At 37.9% G+C, this 20,390-nt stretch overlaps 1 protein-coding gene across 2 annotated transcripts; it reads left to right on the forward strand.

The window, feature by feature from the left end:
- The first annotated feature begins 659 nt into the window (after positions 1–659).
- spsb1 (splA/ryanodine receptor domain and SOCS box containing 1) lies at positions 660–19,740 on the forward strand. Of its 2 annotated transcripts, none has more exons than XM_067371329.1 (3): positions 660–798; positions 13,758–14,639; positions 18,199–19,740. In XM_067371329.1, the coding sequence occupies exons 2-3, from the start codon at positions 13,946–13,948 to the stop codon at positions 18,324–18,326; spliced, it is 822 nt and encodes a 273-aa protein (XP_067227430.1). In that variant the 5' UTR covers positions 660–798; positions 13,758–13,945; the 3' UTR covers positions 18,327–19,740. The 2 variants fall into 2 exon arrangements, with proteins under 2 accessions (XP_067227430.1, XP_067227431.1); XM_067371330.1 differs by having other exon boundaries at positions 678–781.
- The last annotated feature ends 650 nt before the right edge of the window (positions 19,741–20,390 follow it).

The raw sequence follows: 20,390 nt of genomic DNA on the forward strand, positions 1-20,390 counted from the left end.
AGAATATTTTGTCTTAACTAGTGTAGCATTCATTTGTCAAATTATTTAATAGAATTAATTTAAAGAAATTCTCCATGTTTTATATATAAATAATTAACATAAAATATATTTATGCACAAGATATTAGCTAAATTAAGAAGAAAAAATACTCATAAAGCCCTTAATTAAGAATATTATGAAATATATCAATTGTGAGAACATTTATAAACAAAACAAAGGAAGTTGCTACAATGCATACCAACATTTTTTATATATGAGGCATTTTTATAACTTTTAGTTGAATTTTTGGCATTTTTCCCTATAAGGAGAAAGATATGCCATTTTAATATAACCACAAAGAGACATAAATAATCGATATTGTTATCTCTTGATTCACTAGAAAATAGAGGATGAGTCGATTACTCACAAATAAAGATCTTTGGTTTGCTTTGCTAACTATTACGACTACAAACTGGGGAAATTAAAAGAAAGAGAGTACTAGAGCATAAATGTACATACACAGTGATTATGCCATTATTATGTAGTCCACAATTAGCAGGGTTTATCAGGGGAAATGAGCTAAACAACAGCTCAGCTCAATTGGGAGGGACGTTCAGCAGCAGCTGGGAGCTATTTGACCACGTGACGGAAGAGATGTTTCTGTCGCTGTAGCAGCCATCATTTCACCCAATACAAGTCTATGCTAAAAAGACAGAGAGGAGGTATAGTCATGGATTTGCACGGGAATACCGACTGAAAGGAACATTCTCGCTCCACTCCTTCGCCTATGGTTTATTTTCCGGTGTGTATCCGTTGCAGGTAGGGTCTGAAATTGTTACGATTTAACACATTTGCCTGTCTTTTGTCTTTGCGGTCTGTTCACATGCAAACACTCGCGTTTTCCCAAGCTTTTCGAAAGCAACATCCAGTCGAGTTCGCATCCAACAAGCCGAAGATATATAAAACGTGAAATACGATATAAACATACTAGTTTGTGGCACCTTTCCTAATGCGTCTGCGTAAATAATAAATTAGTATGCACTATACAACAACTGCTTCCTGCGTTTGTAATGGGTCTAAAATGAATTTTTAAACCAACAAAGATTCCTCGTGGACCTACGCTTAATAGTTTCCTGCCCAAGATAAGTTTGGCAGCATTGAGAGATTTGTGTGTCTGATTATTTTCTTCATTGGTTACACTTAATCTCTCTCGAAAGGCTAGGTATAGTCGCTTTACCAGTGACTAGAAGCACAATGTATTCATTAGTTTATATTTACATGAGAATTGTGCTTCAAGTGCAGCTGTTTATAGTTTTACTCCACGACCTTAAAGATGTTTGGCCCAGACAATGCTGGAGAGGCTTTACTTTCGGTTTAAGGTCTTAAAGACCTACGTTAACTATACAGCATTGGTCTGGAGGCATTTGTGTCAAGCTATCTGTACTTATTTACTACTAAATGAAGAATAACGTCATCGTCTATGTATAATTCTTGTACTAACTATATTAACAATCAGGCCCGTTTTTTCTAATTATTTGTTTGGTGTTTCAAGAGTGCTATATATTAGGTATAGTAGACTCTTTTCCTGCCTGAAGGGAAAAGCGTTTTTGAAGTCTTTTTTTTTTTTTTTTTTTTAATTGATCTTTTTGGCAACATCGGTGTGTTCTTTCGTGAATACACGGGGAATCGCATGTATTTACCTGCAGCAGGGAGAGGGGGTGGACCTTCTTAAATTGAGCATTTGTTTTTACTCGCGCCAGGATGTCTTTGAGCTGGTTTCTCTCGCCAGGGAGCGGGAAACTTAAAAACCCGGAGTGGAACTATGGTGATTTGAGAGCGCTTTGAGTGGGAAGGGAAATCTCTTGAGCTCCGCTCCAGTCAAATTATATTCCAAACCGGGCTTTGATCTGTGTTGGTGAGAAGCAAAGCTTAAAGGATTAGTCCACTTTCAAATAAAATTTTCATGATAATTTACTCTCCCCCATGTCATCCAAGATGTCCATGTCCTTTCTTTAATCGAAAAGAAATTAAGGTTTTTGATAAAAACATTCCAAGATTATTCTCCTTATAGTGGACTTCAATGGACTGAACTGTTGAAGGTCAAAATACAACTTACGGAACGAACGCGGCGCCAGTTCCGTAAGTAAATGAATATAATTTTTTATTTTTATTTTTTAAGTTTAGCATAAAAGCTAGTGTTAAATATTTTGTCTAGTGAAGATGTTAAAGGTGCTGTAGAACGTCTTTTTAAAAGATGTAATATAAGTCTAAGGTGTCCCCTGAATGTGTCTGTGAAGTTTCAGCTCAAAATTTTTATTTTTTTAACTGCCTATTTTGGGGCATCATTAAATATGAGCCAATTTAGGCTGCGGCCCCTTCCCCGCCCACGGAGCTCGCGCTTGCCTTTAACAGCATAAACAGTTCACACAGCTAACATAACCCTCAAAATGGATCTTTACAAAGTGTTCGTCATGCAACATGTCTAATCGTGCAAGTTTGGTATTTATTTGGATGTTTACATTTGATTCTGAATGAGTTTGACAGTGCTCCATGGCTAAAGCTAACATTACACACTGTTGGAGAGATTTATAAAGAATGAAGTTGTTTATGCATTATACAGACTGCAAATGTTTAAAAATGAAAATAGTGACGGCTCTTGTCTCTGTGAATACAGTAAGAAACAATGGTAACTTTAACCACATTTAACAGTTCATTAGCAACATGTTAACGAAACATTTAGAAAGACAATATACAAATATCATTAAAAATATCATGTTATCATGGATCATGTCAGTTATTATCGCTCCATCTGCCATTTTTTGCTATTGTTCTTGCTTGCTTACCTAGTCTGATTCAGCTGTGCACAGATCCAGACGTTAATACTGGCTGCCCTTGTGTAATGCCTTAAACATGAGCTGGCATATGCAAATATTGGGGGAGTACATATTAATGATCCCGACTGTTACGTAACAGTCAGTGTTATGTTGGGATTCGCCTGTTCTTCGGAGGTCTTTTAAACAAATGAGATTTATATAAGGAGGAAACAATGGTGTTTGAGACTCACTGTATGTCATTTCCATGTACTGAACTCTTGTTGTTCAACTATGCCGAGGTAAACTCAATTTTCAATTCGATGGCACCTTTAAATTTAGGTAGGAATATGGTGGGTAATTTAACTCATTATTTCAGGAACCATTTAAGTTTCCTTTTGTTTAGACAGAAAGCAGCTACTGTAATACATCTGAGCAGGACTTTATTCCAAAAGTAAAATGGCTGAAATAACATGCTAATGTTTATTGTTGCAATTAAAACCCCACCAATTAAATTGTGTATTTGACCTTTTATATTGTAAAATTTAAGACATTTTCCCCCGGTTTCACAGACAAGGCTTAAGCTAGTCCTAGACTAAAATGTGTTTGAGCTGTTGTAACTGAAAGTCTCTTGCACTGACAGATCTTAAAATATTTCTGTGCCATTGTTTTGTCTCAAGATGCACACCAGTAATCTTTTTTTTTTTTTCTTGCTAGTAAACATTTCTAAAAGCTACCTAAATGCCCTAATTGAACTATGGCCTAATCCTGGCTTAAGCTAAACCCTGTCTGTGAAACCGGGCCATAAAGACTAAAAAACTGCAAGAAAACAGTAATAAACATTGAAAAAAAATGTTTCACTGACTATGTATAATTAAATATTTCACATTTAAAATATTTAAATTACTTCAATTATGCAACAAGGTTTTACCAACAATGTAAAATTTAACTTTAACTTTAATCCAGTGTGCCAGCGTATAGCTTAGCTTTATAGCTACATAGTACATACTAGGGATGGGCATGATTAATCGACGATCGATAATTGATCGTTAAGAATTTCGTCGATCACGTTAATTTGTTATCGATTAATGTTTTTTTTGCATTGCGTAGTGTTAGTCTTGAAGCAATTAAATGAATTTCACTGTGTGGCAGCAATTAAACATTTTACCACCAGGGTGCAATATTTTACACCATACTCGGTTATCTGTGATCTTCCGTTTTGATTCTGAGGGAGAATCCCCCACCCCTGAATTGCACACCTACAGACTGGAAAGTGAACGGAATAAGGTTCCCCGGGCTGGCCAAGTTAGCGCGCAGGTACCTGTGCATCCCGGCAACGTCAGTCCCCTCAGAGCGGGTGTTTTCCGCGGCTGGACTGACGGTCACCAGGTTGCGGTCGCGTCTGACCCCAGATCATGTCAACATGCTTATATTTCTCAACAAAAATCAGTAGACTGGTGCAGAAGTTGTATGCGAGTTACTAAAGTTAGTTATTTTTCACGAGGCTTTAAGTAGCCTAATTTGTTAAGTTAGCCTAATTGTTAGGAAGGCTAATATCTGGCTCTTTCTTCTGGCTTGGATAGTTTTGAGTTACATTTTGACAAAACCCGTCAGATCTAAGTATTATTATGTTTTTTTAAGTTGTTTAACATGATTCTTTCTTCTTATTATTATTTTGGAACAAATGAGGTCTCTGTTTAGAAACGCCGGCTCGCAGCTGCAGGTTCCACTGCTTTAGAGCACCGCATATGCACGCGCATATATGTTTGGTTTGCCTAACTGAATATAGTTTAACTGTCTGCCACAAGTTGATCTTGTAATAAAGGTCTCAACGAGGAAAAACACGCTGTGTTTTTATATTCATTGCATTTTGTATTCATTGTATTCATTGCATTATAATTACACATGAATTATAAAAGTTAAATAATTAATTGTATTATAAAAATATTAATGATTAATCGATAGTCGATCATTAATTCTTCCGACGATCGACTAAGAAAATTTAATCGAATGCCCATCCCTAGTACATACAGCTCAGTACAAGTACACAAGATGGATCAAGGTTAAAACATAACCTAATATATACATGACTTTCCCTCGTATGACAATGACATGACTAGAGTAAAGCAAATAGACTACAAAAACTGGACCTATCCTCTTAATAGCGCTGCTGGCTAGTGTGGTGTCTAACTTAAAATGACTCCTCAGCAGTTGGATACAACAAAACACACAAAAAGACTAATTCCATGGAATTTGGGCTGCTGTCATTAACAAGATCATAAATAAAAGTCCATCATGAGGTTTCTAATAAACATTGCGTTGTGTGAAATTTAGTCTTCTCTTCACTGATTTAGTGTTTTTGTATTGCGGCGACATGACAAAGAAAGCTGATCCTGATTGGTCCTCGTTTGCATTCGAAGTGCTGATTGGCTCACGCAGATAACCTTATAGAACCAAGTTAGAGTTCGACTTTGTAGATGGAACCTTTTTGTTTCCTAAAAAAAAAAAGTACCAAAATGTACAAAACTTAAAAAAACAAGCATCACATAATGTAAATAAGTTGTCACAGAATATGAATGTGAATAACTCACATATGTTTGACAGAAATGTCCGATAGAACCTTATAATTCCAAGGGGACAACTTGAACTTTAGTTTAGTAACTATATTTTGGCAGAAACTGTGGTTCATGCCAACTTGTTTGAAGGGGTTTCTCATCAATGAGACGACCTGCAGAGACATCAGCTCAGTGTTTGTTTGATGTCTTTTTTTTAATGTCAGATGGTTGATGTATTCAAGGCAGATTAATCTTTTCTTTGTGTTTGACAGAACAGTAGGACTGAGTTTTCTTGTCTCAGGAGGGAGTTAACTGTCTCTAAATGCTCCCGGCTGAACACAGATGTTGTAGGCCTGTGTAACGGGTAACTCCTCTGACTCTCTGCTGTAGAGGATGTCCTACTGAACTGACCTGGATAACAGGATTGTGAATTTTGTAATGTTAAACTCATGTTTGCCTTCCCATTCACTAAGGGTGCTTGTCGGGTTTGGGCTAACATGGAATTTCCTAGATTTTTATTTAAAATTGCATTTAATAATTTAAAATAGATAATGGTTGTTTATTCCTGTGATGGCAAAGCTGAATTTTCAGCATCATTACTCCAGTCTTCAGTGTCACATGACCCTTCAGAAATCATTCCAATATGCTGATTTGGTGCTCAAGAAACACTCCTGATTATCAAAGTTGAAAAAGTTGCTGCTTAATATTTTTGTGGAAACTGAGATTTTATTTGATTAGAAAGTTCAGAAGAACAGCATTTATTTGCAATAGAAATCTTGTAAACATAATGTCTTGACTCTTGTTTATCAATTTAATGTGGTCTTGCTAAAATATTACAGAAATATTATAGTATTAAAGAAAAACACACAAACACCCACACAAATTACAATAGTTCAACATTTGTTTGACCTATGGCTTATAGCTCAGTCTATTTGCCCTGTGCATTAAATATTCAGCAAAATGGCATGTCAGTCATGCAGTAACAGGACATTATCACTTTTCTTTCAGACATCAGCAATGTTGACAATGCTGTTGCAGTCATAGACACTGATGTAGGGTCTTAGACACTTAGTTTGACCTGATGCCCTCAGACGTGAATTGATTGCTGTGTCTGCTGAGATTAAGAGTCTGTGTCACTGCAGCTGCCCTGATCTTTGTTGCATAAACTTCACTGATGTCTGTCTCTTTCTAGCCCAGGCTCCCTATAACATACACCTCTCTGGACACTTTTCTATGCGGTGAGGATCACCGGTTTGGTTCAACTAAAAGAATTGTCTTGGGCTGCATTTAAATCCATTTATTTATGCCGTTCCCTCGCTAACTTCTCTCCATCTCATTCACTCAGATGTACGTCATTGCTTGCGTTGCACTAGTGGCCAGTGCCACTACTGGCGGAACCCTTGAAATGTTTAAATGGAGCTGCCTAAGCCAAAGGTCTCCAAACTCTGTTCTGGAGGGCCAATGTCCTGCAGAGTTTAGCTCCAACTTGCCTCCACACACCTGCTTGGATGTTTCTAGTATGCCTAATTAGGCCTTGATTAGCTGGTTCAGGTGTGTTTAACTGGGGTTGGAGCTAAACTCTATAGGACAGTGGCCCTCCAAGACAAAGTTTGGAGACCCCTGCCCTAAGCCCTTGATCACTTGGAAACCGCATTCCGCAATGGAGCTGATTTATTATTTACAGGGTTTTTTTTCCATATGAGTTTGTTTTACGCACCCTTCTATAGGACTGTATGTATGCTTGGGCTGTTGGAGGAAAATATAAAAAATTACACAATAAAACAATACAATAAACTATAACTGTAAAAAAGTCAACTGAAGTCTACAGCTCTGCCTGAAATATAGTAGACGCTCTCCCTCTGTCAAAATCGAGGGGTCGAGGGTCTGTCCAAATAAACTTCCCTCGCCCACTTGACGAAGTTGAACGCACTTAAAAATTGCAGTGGGGATTCCCCCGAGGGGAAGTGCGCGAGTCTGTCTAAAACGCAGCCATGGTGTGAACTTGCAAGTCCTTCAGTTTGTGATGCTTTGAGTTAACATTTATCTATTTAACATGCTGCTTCTGAATGAATGTTTTGTTCCGAAAATTGTTTGTTGGCAGATTTTTCACTTCATTCAAGGGTGACTGAGGCTGTTTCAATAGCTCTTGCTATTTTGTTGTTGCAAACTAAAGCTCCCGCTACTCTCTGGTAACTGAAGATCATTTATCTGATCTGTTTTTCTATTGGTTTTGTTGCACTGAGCATTTAATTTGCTTGCGTAACTGCACTAATTTGGTAAAATAACTCATTAGGCTAACAATACAGCAGGTCTTGACATGCAGCCTTAGTTTACTGTAAACGAAGGAGTGCTGAGCTGTTAATCTATTTTTAGTTTTGCCTAGTTGAAGTATAGTTTCATGTCGCTTCATTCAGATCTGTGAAGGTCATTGATGAGCATGCGTGGGGAAGTCATAATTGGCGGATATTGTAAATCATGATGATTTAACATTTTAATTTTGTGTGCGATGGCCCTACCACAGTAGGGATGCTTTTCTCGAAGTCGTATGTGATTGTCTTGGATTCTTTTTCGTTTCCTGGTTCAGTTTCCTATACAGTATTTCCCTGTTCTTGCAGTCAAGTTGCAGGACAGGTTAATGTGAAGAGCATCATATTTTACCTGTAATGCAAGTTTATCCAGTTGGATGTAAACTTTAATTTGTACCCAAACTTTGACTGGCGTTCTTCTGTGGAATTGGCTGGTTCAGGTGTGAACCAAAGCAACTTTAGACCCTTTTTTTTTAATTGTATGGACAAATAAAATGCAAAGATACTTTTTTTCAAAATGCCTTGTTTTCCACAGAAGAAAGGTTTGTAATGACATGAGGGTAAGTAAATGATGACAGTATTCGTTTTTGGTTGAACTTCTGCTTTAAGGTTGCGGTGTTCTTCTAAAAAATCTAAAAAGACTGGGCCATATTTATGTAGTTGTATAATATTCAGTCTTTCAGTTTCAGTTAATGTTACTACTTTCCAAAAGTTTTTTTTTTTTTTTTTAGTTGGGGAACACATGACCATTACAAACAAGAGGCTTCCCCCTACCATCATCATAGAAGAAACCGTACCACCCAAATTTGGTCTCCACATGGGCCTACATGAGTGTGTGTTTCTGCAGTTTAGCAACGTTCAGAAGATTCATATCAGATTGCAGCATGGTATAAATTTATGAGGGGTGTTGTCATTTTCTGTTAGAGAATGAAACGGTTCAGCACTATCATGATGGCACCTGCTGTTGTTCTGCCTAGAGCTGTTGAACTTGTCTAGTGAGTGAGCGCTGGTTAAGAGTGCTCCTGTTCTCTCATAACTGCTGCGTAGACAGCTGTCAGCCCCACAGAGCCCTGTTCAACAATTGAACATGATTGCTTTAATCCAGGGCGAGTCTACGTTCATGAAGGGAGTGTCAATATAAAGACACCCTGATCCCTTTCAATACAAATCAGAACTTCATATTTATTCTCACTGTTGATCATGTTTTGTCTTGTTGGTTTGACATTTTGTCATTGAATAACTTGTTTATAAAAAAAAAAAAAAAAAAAAAATGGTTTCAGCAATTTAAAAACCCCAAATGCATTACTAGCAATTCATGTTTTTTCCTAACTCCATTAGCTTATATGCAATTTAGTACACAACAGTTATAAAGTATAAAATATTTTATACTGCTGAGTTAAGGCTGCTTCCCTGTTGCCTCCAAATTGTGCTTCTTGAAACAAACCTTCTAAATTAATATTGATTTATTGACTTTTTATTAAGGATGCGCCGATACCGATAATTCTTTATATTTAAAAGCCGATAACTGATATATTGGTCGATTAAATCTAAATCCAAATTTTTATATAATTTGAAAGCCTGATTACAAAAAATCTCACCATTTAAAAGCCATGCCCCAAGCACACAATTATAATGTTCTCATTATAATTTTATGTAGCCTATACGCTGCACATGTTGCACTGTATTTTCCTTTTTGAAGTGGTTTCAATCATATTTCAAGCAATTCAAAACCATCATTGTGAAATTGTGCATCTGAAGTGTCTTTGCTGAAGGAAATAAGCCAAATTTTCTTATTGGTCCAATAACGATAACAATAAAAAAAGAACATGTATCGTTCAACCCTACATTTTTATATTGATTATTGTGAATATAAATTATTGCTTTTTTTTTTTTGTTTTAAATGGGATGGTTGAGAGTTGGCAGGAGCGTGGAAGGGGAGAGAGGGAGAGAGAGCGGGGTACTGGGTTCAGGACATGACCCAAATTGAACTCTAACCCAGGTCACCGTGAGCACAACAGCTTCTTGTATGTCATGAATAATGTGCTACCCACTATGTCTCTGCTCCATCATTGCTCAAACAATTTTATAACATTATTTCTGCGGTTTATGCAGCCTTCATGGCATGGTATATATGATCCCTTCAGATGTAGCTTTTGTACCACTTTGCAGTGTAAATAACATTACAAAAATATATGCAAGGATAACTTAAGGATGATTTTCATTTGAATGTCTTCTAGGATTTAGTTAGTCTCTCAGATGAGAAGTCTTCACACTTCTTTAATCAAGCAGTGTTAAAGTGCCATTTGTCTGCCATTTTACCCCGTCTGCCCACTGTCTGAATAGAGCATCTGTGTGACATTTGGGTTGACACCACGATTTGTCGTCATCTACTTTCTCGTTTCTGCTTTGCCCCTCACTCACAGCTGCCTGCCAGATGCCTCAGTTTCATGATTAAAACCTGTCGAAGATAATGTCCCCATTTCAGCGTGGCATCCGTCATCTTGCAAATACATGCTGCACCTTTTGAGAAGAGAAATGACCCTGATGATTGTGAGCATTTTTGCTTGTATATCAGCTAAATCTCCACTTGGTTGACATGCTCACAATGCCGTCATCAGGGTCGTTGAGCATTCAACTGACAGAATAATAGTCGTTGAGCATTCAACTGACCGAATAATACAGTTGCTGTGCTATTAACAGTCAACTGTTTGAGTTTGTAGAGGGTAGATGTATTTTCCTGAAGTGTTCCAAGCATAGGCTGAATCCAGATAATCAAGGGGTGTTTTATCATTAAAATTGTGCAAAATGTTCAAGATTGAACTAAAGCGGCATTTGGGGAAATTCAAGTTAAAGGTACATATTTGCATCCAAGTAGGTGCGAGGTCGGGAGGTAGAAGTATAGGGAAGCCCAGTTTTGCATAAGTACTAAATGTGGTCAAGACAAAAGCCACCACTGTTCTCCAGGCCCAACAAATCCCCCAGAACCCCATCACGCATTTCAATCAGCTCTACACAGAAGTGGTCGGCAAACCACCTGCAAAGTCCCTGCTCATAACCTCCAAAAATAATAATGATGATAAAATAAATAAATGTCAGGTTGTCGCCTCCATATCACATGCCAAGCAGTCTCATTTAAAACGCCATGCAAAGAGTAGAGACGATCCTGCAGGATGACATCACCTCACCCCTGTGTATCATGCAATACAGTGATATCTCATTTAAAATGGTCACCGGGTTCTAACAGATCTGTAAAAGGCTGTTGTCTGTGTTTGTTGGTGCTTTGCCACGGAGCTTAATTGCTCCCTGCATAGAGAGTGTGCAAATTAACACGTTTCCTAGTTTCTAAAGGTTGGACAGCCATTGAAGACTGTATTGTTTGGCATTCACACACTTGCCACCCACTTCTTGGTTTTCCTCTGCCTTGGGTAGGCCAGCGGCGGAGAGGCGTGACCCATTTAAAAGGTTGTTTACTTGTATCAGAGAAAGGGCTAAGATGCTCCTCAATGAACTCTTGTCTACAATTCAATTACCCTTGGGGCCCTTCAGCGGCTCATTATGAAATACTGTTTTCAATAAACAGTTTTGCTTATTTATGCACTGTATGGGAAGAACATGAATTGACTTTTTTTTTTTTTTTTTTTTTTGGACAGAAGTCATAAATTTTTTTTAATTTTTTTTTTGTAGTAGTAGTAGACTGCCCTATTTGCTCAATATCAGATTTAACAGTGATGTAATTTAGGAGGGCAGAAATTGCGTTAGAAACCAGGACATCGGGTGGGGATTTCACACATGGCACTGGTATGTCTAGTCTCTAAGCATGTCTAATTTTTTTTTTCTTTTTTTTTTCCTCCTAGCCTCTTTTACCACTGACCCTGTCTGGTGGAATATTGCTGGTCTGAATTTGCGGTTTTCACTGAAAACAACATTTCGGCTCTATTATATATTCTTGAAGCCAGACTTTTTATTGCTCTTCCTGTTATCTTCAGACTAGACAAGCTTAAAAGAGGAATTATTTTCTTATTTCCTATTTTTAAAGGGCATTGTGTGATGCAGTCAAGAGGAGCGGGTTGGTTGTGGTAAAGCTTGAGATATATTTCTCCTCTGTGTGTCATGTGATGTAATGGGACTCTGAAAAGTGCCTTGGACCAATAAACCATATTGTAACCCACACAACTGAGGCGTTGAGCATGCAACTGACAGAAAGATACAGTTACTGTGATATTAACAGTCCACTCTTGCCTGAGTTTGTAGAGGAGAGGAGATTTTGCTGAAGTGTCTCAAACATTGGGCCTAATCAAGATGATCGAGTAGTGTTTTTTCATTAAAACATTACCAAATATGTAACTCTTAGTTTTATTACAAAGTCAAATATCTGCTTGTATAACACGTACATGATGCACATACTTCATTTCATGATCTATTGTGTAGAAGTTTAATAAACCTAACTCATTTCACATTTATTTGTGTAGCACTTTTTACAATGCATATAGTTTCAAAGTAGCTTTAAAGAAATTGCATGTTTCTACATTATGACGTAGTAATTTGTTAGAGGTGACTGTGTCCAAGTAATGTCAATATGTCCAGAAATATACAAGTAAGATGATACAAATTATGCAGGTAGCTAACATTGTGTATTCATTTAGGCACAAACAAGTCTCATTAAAGCAGCAAAAATTGGCAGTTGTGTGTGTTGATTCAGAGTTGGCATCATTTGAAATCCTGGTGGCGTCACCTCTTTACAGGTGTTGGGTCATCTGAAATTTTCCTAAGAGGCTGGATCTGAATTGGAGCCGACGTAATCTCTAGTAGAAACAGAAAAGCAAATGGAAAATAATTGTAGCTGCTGTTCATAACGTTTCAAGTAAAAGATAATCATGTGCATTTAATCTAACTAGGTTATATAACATATCTCATAACAAGGTTATGAGATATGTCTTTAATCTAGATTTAAACTGGGCGAGTGTGTCGTGATTGATTGTAGGGTGATAGAAGATCAGTTAAATACACAGGAGCTGAACCATTTTAGGGCCTAATAGGTCAGTAGCAATACTTTCATCATCATTACAGAACTTAATAGGTAACCAGTGTAGAAATGATAAAATTGGTGTTGTGATCATGTTTTCTTGACCTGGTAAGAACTGTAGCAGCTGTATTTTGGACTAATTGTAGCTTTTTATTCTAGTTAATTGTAGGTGTAGTGTTGTGTGTGTTTTTTTTTTAATATTTATTTTTTAAAGATACAGGGCAACCACCTAGTAATGCATTACAGTAATTCAGTCTAGAGGTCATGAATGCATGAACTAGCTTTTCTGCATCAGAAACGGATAACATGTCTTGTAGCTTAGCAATGTTTTTGTAACATATGAAATATGATTTTTGAAAGACAAGTTGCTGTCTAATAACACCCAGGTCTTTAGAGGATGAAGTAACTGTTAATCCTTCTAGATGCAAATTGTATTCTAAGAGATTCTGTGTACAGGTTTTTGGTCCAATAAATGATACCTCAGCCTTAACAAATATTGTAAATTTGGATAAATTTACTATTGTTATAGCAGTAATTTACTGTTTATTAACTAATAATAAGTTCTTTTAATGGGCTGGAACAATAAATCAATGCATTGTGATTCGTGGATAGACTTTCCGAATGAATCGCGGTTCTCTGGCGCTCTAGGCTAGTTTTTAACCACACCCTTAAATACTCATGAAGAGCATTAAAGAGCGCTTGTGCATTCGGCACACCCTTGTAATTCGCTTCAACCTTTTTGAACTTTTGGAATGATGATTTTATAGAAGGTTCAAGTGGTGTGTGTATGTGTGTAAGGAACTGGAAGCAAGCAAAGTATGTCTGTTTCTAAAGAACGCAGTGCCATCTGCTGTTAAAAACTAAGCTCGCGATGCCTTCATTAAATATCAGAATTGATCCAGAATCATTTCTCGATTAGCGATGCATCGATTTATTGTCCCAGCCCTAGTAATTTATAACTTGGTAGTAGTAACAATGGTTATGTTGTTAGTAGTAACAGCAAAAATGTTGATTTGTTGCAGTCATTTAACTGTGCCTTTTTTTTTTTTTTTTTCTCCTCTCTCTCTCCCTTTAATCTTCCCAGGTGAGCATAACTTGCAGCTGCTTTGACCTGGTTTCCCAGCAACCACTGGCATAAAAACAGCAGCCTTGGCCTCCTTATTGGTGGAGGGGCATAGGTGAAGGAGTGGACCCTGACTGCCCTCTTTCTCTCTTATTTGCTTCGTTTTGTGACAAGAGGGGGAGTAAATTGCAGATAAGACCACCCAGAGCATGGGGCAGAAGGTTCCGGGAGGCATAAAGACTGTGGACATGCGGGACCCGGCGTTTCGGCCTCTCAAGTTAGAGCTGCAGGCCCTAGACTACACCAAGCCTTCCCGCCTGGATATGTTGTTAGACATGCCATCAGCCTCACAGGATGTCCAAGTGCAGCACTCTTGGAACAACGATGACCGGTCGCTTAACATCTTTGTTAAAGAGGACAATAAACTCATATTTCATCGGCACCCTGTAGCGCAGAGTACAGATGCTATCCGGGGCCGAGTGGGATACACACGGGGACTGCATGTGTGGGAGATCAGCTGGGCCATGCGCCAGCGGGGCACCCATGCTGTTGTTGGTGTGGCGACGGGTGAAGCCCCGTTGCATTCTGTAGGATACACTGCACTTGTAGGAAACAATAGCGAGTCCTGGGGCTGGGACCTGGGACGTAACAAACTCTATCATGATGGCAAGAACCAGCCCAGTAGGACGTATCCAGCTTTTCTTGAGCCTGATGAGACGTTTATCGTCCCAGACTCGTTTTTGGTGGTCCTGGACATGGACGAGGGGACTTTAAGTTTTATTGTCGACGGACAATATTTAGGGGTTGCTTTCAGAGGACTCAAAGGAAGGAAGCTATACCCTGTAGTGAGTGCTGTGTGGGGACACTGTGAAATCAGAATCCGGTACATCAATGGACTTGATCGTAAGTAATCACCCTTTCTGCTTGTTTGAATTTACCTGTCTGTTATCTATGTCTGTTCTTGCATGGCTCCTCCAATCGTCTCTTGAATAACAAGGTTGACTTTGTGGTTTGTTAAACATTAAAAGTGGCTGGAGCTAGTGTGTCTACGGAAGGATTTGTTACTCATCCATTAATTATATGAAGCCAGCTCCATTTACCTGATAAAGACTATGACATCATTCATTATCTCACCAATGTCCTGAAAGCTAATTATTAAACTGGATGCTCTGCTCTTTCTTCATTACGTGTTGAGCAGATTCCACTGCTGCCTGAGAAACATTTTAACAGACTTTCTTGGTGAGATTTTTAAAAGTCATCACATTCCTTTATAGAGAATCAAAACTGATCTTTTCCTTAATGAAAACTAGTATATGTGTGTGTAAAGTTGTTCTTTTAAATTTCACATCATTAAAATGTTCTTCATATCGGCCAATCTGTTCTTTAGATCAGGTGCTTTCAAATTGGATGCTACAGTGCTTGTGGAAAATTTGAGTTTGTGAATTCTTTATAATATTATATATTAGCGATTTTAGCCCATGTCATTGTGTCGCCTGTAATGACACTGTATCAGTGTTGCCCTCGATTTCCAGTTCTACCTACTTAAAAACCATGGAAACACCAAAGACGCTTTTATATATTCTGTTTTATTAGAAAGGTAAGCAACTGTTGGTTATGTTTATCGACAAAGTTATGTAGTTTCACACGGTTAGTCTTATTATATGAATCTCGTTTTCTTGATTTACCGTGATAAACATGTTTGTACCATGCCTCAGAGACAAAGCTTGCAGTCAAATTGCTAACATGGCATAATCAGAGCTTTATTTGTTGTAATGGTAATATGGCATTTTCTCCACCATGCAATATTTTAAAATGATCTGCATGCCATTTAGCAACACCAGCTTTTAGTCATCCAGTTTTTATTAATGATATTCTAATATCGATCTAGCTTGCTGCAGTGTGCAACAAGTCAGAATATTTAGAGAATATTTACACCATGTGTATTTGATGCAAATAAATAATTCACTGTGGCCTTAGTGCAATGATATCAAAGCCAGTTATTTAAAGGGTACTTAAAACACAGTTTCTGCCACACTCATGTTAATCTTGAGTACCTATAGAGTAGTATAGCATCCTTCATATCTCCGAACAGTCTTTATTTTTATGTGATTTATAAAAGACAGATACACTATACCGAGTCTTTCCGAGAACAGCCGAGCTCCTGGAGGCGTGCCTTGGGTGAAACTAAAGAGTGACAAACGATCGTCTGCAAGCTAATGAACGATAATGAACGCGATATTGCGTGGTATGCGCGTGACAATCGCATGCGATGTATCGTGCAGCCCTATTTCAAATGATCTGTAAATCCAGCATAGAACTGAGCCTTGTTTATAAAACCATAAGTGCCAATCCTGATGGCTCGAGCAGCCACAGAAAACACAAAATATTCTCCATTCATTTTAACCAATAAAAAATTGATTGCAACTATCAGACACGACTTTATCCTTATTTTCATAGTTAATTTAAGGCGGTTTCTATGGTTATTTTAATGACAAATATCAAGTGCATCAATGTAATGCATGAGCAAAAATCTCGTAGCTTCACTGTTCTTTGGGACATTGTTGATTTCGTAGTCTAAAAACAGTGACAAATTTTACGCAATACAGGGCCATACTCTGGAAAAAACAAAAACCCTCCGAAATGCGTAGGAAATCTGGAGGAGTTTATTTGGCACAGAAATACTTTGTTATACATCCAACTCTTTTTTTTTTTTTTTTTTTTGAAACTTTGGCCATGTTTACCAAGAGAATCCAACTATTTAACAGTGCAAGTCAGAATGCATGAAATGGCATTAGACCCCCCCTTTAACTTTAGGAACGTGTATTATATTACAACTAATTAATTATTACAGTAAAATGAGTCTTTATAACCTAGCTGTCTTTTTATATTGTAGGAATGGGTCCCCATGTAAAGGCAGTCAGTGTAATCCGTATTTGATTTTTTGCATCTGCAAATTTTAAAAAACATATTGCTTGACTAATGGTACATGGGTTTTTATTTCTATTTTTTTCAGTTTGGTTTCTTCTGAGAGTGGAAAAGGTCAAGGGTTTTGAAAATTAGTCATTCATAGAAATGAGAACTGGCTAGCATGAATCGTCTTCCCTCAAATTGTGCATTATCAAGATTGCATTAAATTTCTGCTCTTTTTGCATGTAGTTTCTGCAAATCTGACTCATTTCCTCAACCCAGCATGCTGTAATGAGTCAGTTTTGGAGGGCATTACAAGAATGTTATCATTCTGTGGTCATATAATGAAAGGATGCAGGTGAAGGCCAGACTTACTCATGTCTGGGCTTCTCGGGACAGCTGTAACCCACCTTACTCTCAGTGGAAACAGTCTCCGGGCCACTAATGATGGCCTTTCCAATGGAATAATGTTTTATCACCTTGATGTTTTGCATGCCATCAGATGATGGAATGACCGTCTTTCCTGAGTGAGCCATGTGTAGCAACATTTGACTTTTGGAAGTATTGGTGCTGTGGCCTTAATGTATCAGTTCAGGACACAGGTGTTCCCATTTTTGGAGAATTCTCCTCCCGTCTGTGTGTGTGAGAAGAGTAGCCAGAGTATTACTCAGCCTCTGACTCCAAGACCTTGGCTTCCTTTTGTATCTGTCTTGTGTCAGTGCCTTTAATGCATTCCTCGTCATGCTTGTGGTCAACTGAGGTATAATTGTACTGTTATTTATCCCTTACATCACTCGGTTTGGTTTCCCCAGTGTCTCGTTTGCAAAAGTGTGCATTTTATGAAGTAATCTCAACATCCGAGCAGGTGGTGCTGTGTGGAAACCATTCTGAAATCCAAAGTACTTGAGGTTATTATATGGCTAGAATAAAAGGGGACCTGTGGGGAAACTTGTAATACTTTAAGCCAGGTGCACACTGTATGAAATAAAAAAAATTTTTTGTAATTGTAAAAGAGTTAAATCCCAGTCTTTATTGGCTCAGCATCAGCTGATGAATTGCTTTTGTCAGTTTTGTAAGCTAAGGTTCATGAATATCCATACATGCATGAATATTTCTTCAACTTTGGGCATATTGGCCATGTAGCAATATAAATGCCTAATGTTACTCTTTTTAGTTAATAAAAATCAACCCCTGAGACAAAGTGCCCGAGGTTGAAGAATCACCCAAATATGAAACCCAAATCTTGTTCTTTATTTATCATATTACCATACGCTCCCTACTAAATATAAGCATTTCGCTCCTCATACACCTAGCCACGACAGACTCCTGGCACTGCTATCATTTACGCAAGGATTTTGGCTTGTGCCGTACAGTCTGTTTGTAAATGAGGATGTCGGAACATGAGTGATATAAAACACCAAGGCTGACGCACAACCCTATCATAGTTGTACTGGGAAGGACAGCCTACATCCGGGTTTACAAAGTATTTGTGAGTGATTTATTGCTAATGAATTTCTCTCTCTCTCTCTCTCTCTCTCTCTCTCTCTCCCTATAGCTGAACCTCTGCCATTAATGGACCTCTGTAGGCGCTCGGTACGGGTCGCGTTGGGGAGAGAACGACTGAGTGAAATCCATGGACTGCCCTTACCTGCCTCCCTTAAGAACTACTTGCTCTACCAATGATGATCATAGTAGTGCCTTTTACAATTCAAGGCATAGCATCCGCCTCGGTTTCTCTCTGGGATTAATCTTTTGTCTGGCAAGCCTATTTCATTACATCTTTGTTTTGGTTTTGGTGCCATTCTCCGTCACTGGGTATGGTACCAACAATATTTTTTACAAATCAGACCAAGGGTGTCTCATGCTTGATGCCTTCAGGATCAAGTGTGGCTTCGCTCATATACTGGAAATCCACCTGAATGCTTTTGCTGGAATTCTGTGGCAGATATGAAAACAAGAACCCTTCTCCTCTCTAATCATGGCTTGGTGAAACTTCAGCTGTTTGTCAAGGCCTTTTCCTTTTATAATGGTTTTTTACTCCATCCTTTTTTTTTTTTTCCTTTTTTTTTTCCTTTTTTTTTTTTTAAATGAGATGTTGGCGTCTTTCTTGTATCATGTCATTAACTTGAGGGTCCATATAATGACTCTTCGCAGGCAATGCAAAATACATTACCTTCTCAAGACCTTTAGGCTTAACAACCAGCAAGTTTTTATGTTGATATTGACATTTTTATATGTTTTTTTCAATTGTCCTTCCCCTTGCGGTCAGTATAATAAAGTAGCTGAGTCAACTTTGGATCCGTGGCCACGGTTGACGGGTCAGCAAGTTGATGACACGCTCAAGGGAAGGCGATGTCTTCCCCTGCTCGCTCGTTCTTGGCAGGTTAAAAATAGCCTGGTTTTAGCTGTAAGTCTGACCGTCTGGCCTGGAAAAAGTCTTTGACGTCTGTGAGGGGGGGAGTTGAGAGACTTGCATTCATGGAAACAACCACAGCTAGTGCGTTATGCTAGCTTTTTTAATCACTCGACAAGTCCCTCACCTCTAACACTGCAATATCTGAAGTGCCTGGCTCATGATACTGGTATATTAAGAAAAAGCCATGATTTAAAGTCCTTTTTATATTAAATTAAAGATGGCATCACTGTGAAAACTATGTAGCGTACATTAATCTATAAGCGGTTGTATAGCTTGCTTTCTGTAATGGCCCCTAAAACCTGTGAACACCCATCCCACAATTACTTTTTGCCTGTGTTATTCTTGAAGAGTGTTCATTTTTAACCTGTCGATGATTTGAGAAAAGCAGGGATGGAATAGTGACACTGCTGTGTGGTGCCTTTTCTGACTTAATGTTAAAAGTGGCACGCAGGCAAATTTTGATGTTTCTTTATTTTAAAGTCTTGATGCAAAGAAGGTAAGATTGCCAATTATTGTCATTTATTTTCCAGATGTTTTTTTTTTTTTTTTTTTTCATTCTAGTCTTTTAGATGTGTAAATGTAGTTCATGTTTGGCAGCCATTTTGCTAAGCATGAGGGGGATAGTTTGGTTCCCTGTTTTTAAACCCTTTCTGCCTGCAGACCACCATTCTCTTTGTATTCAGTGATGTAGATAATATTGGTAACTATCTAATAAAGTTTATTATAATTGACATCTGTTTTCTTTGTGGTTTTTTTTTTTTTTTGCTCTTAAACCCCATGAAATTGGTCCTTTTTTTTTTTTTTGCTTATTTACTTAATTGCTTGCTTATGTATTTATTCGTTTTCTTTGTTTATATTTTGTAAATTCTTTTTTTTATTCTTTTTTTTTTTTTTTATTTAAACAGGCAGTTTGGATTGGATATGCAGAATTTTTACAAAAATTAAAGCTGCAGTCTGTAACTCTGAACTCTGAAAAATACTGGTGGGCTTCCATGGGAAATTCGAGCATTCAGCCGTTTGTCTTTGCATCATTACATCACGTCTGTTTACATATAGAAGTCCTAGGTAGTAGGCTATATGGCATGTGAGGATGCTGTTGGTAGTGGATCATAAGCCTTTTCTCACAGCAGCTGCAATAATTACCATTTTGATGGTGTATTGTAATCCAGAAAGGTCCAAATGACAGTCATCAATAACAGCTGGACATTCACCTGTAGTCAGAATCAAAAGACTTTGGACTGTGGAGTGGCTACAGAAAATGAAACCTACAGGTAACTCTAATACACACTAAATGCACGTAGTCAGGCAATGCTGATGTTAACATTAACAAT

The sequence above is a fragment of the Chanodichthys erythropterus genome, chromosome 20 (assembly GCF_024489055.1).
Source record: "Chanodichthys erythropterus isolate Z2021 chromosome 20, ASM2448905v1, whole genome shotgun sequence".
Lineage (NCBI taxonomy): Eukaryota > Metazoa > Chordata > Actinopteri > Cypriniformes > Xenocyprididae > Chanodichthys > Chanodichthys erythropterus.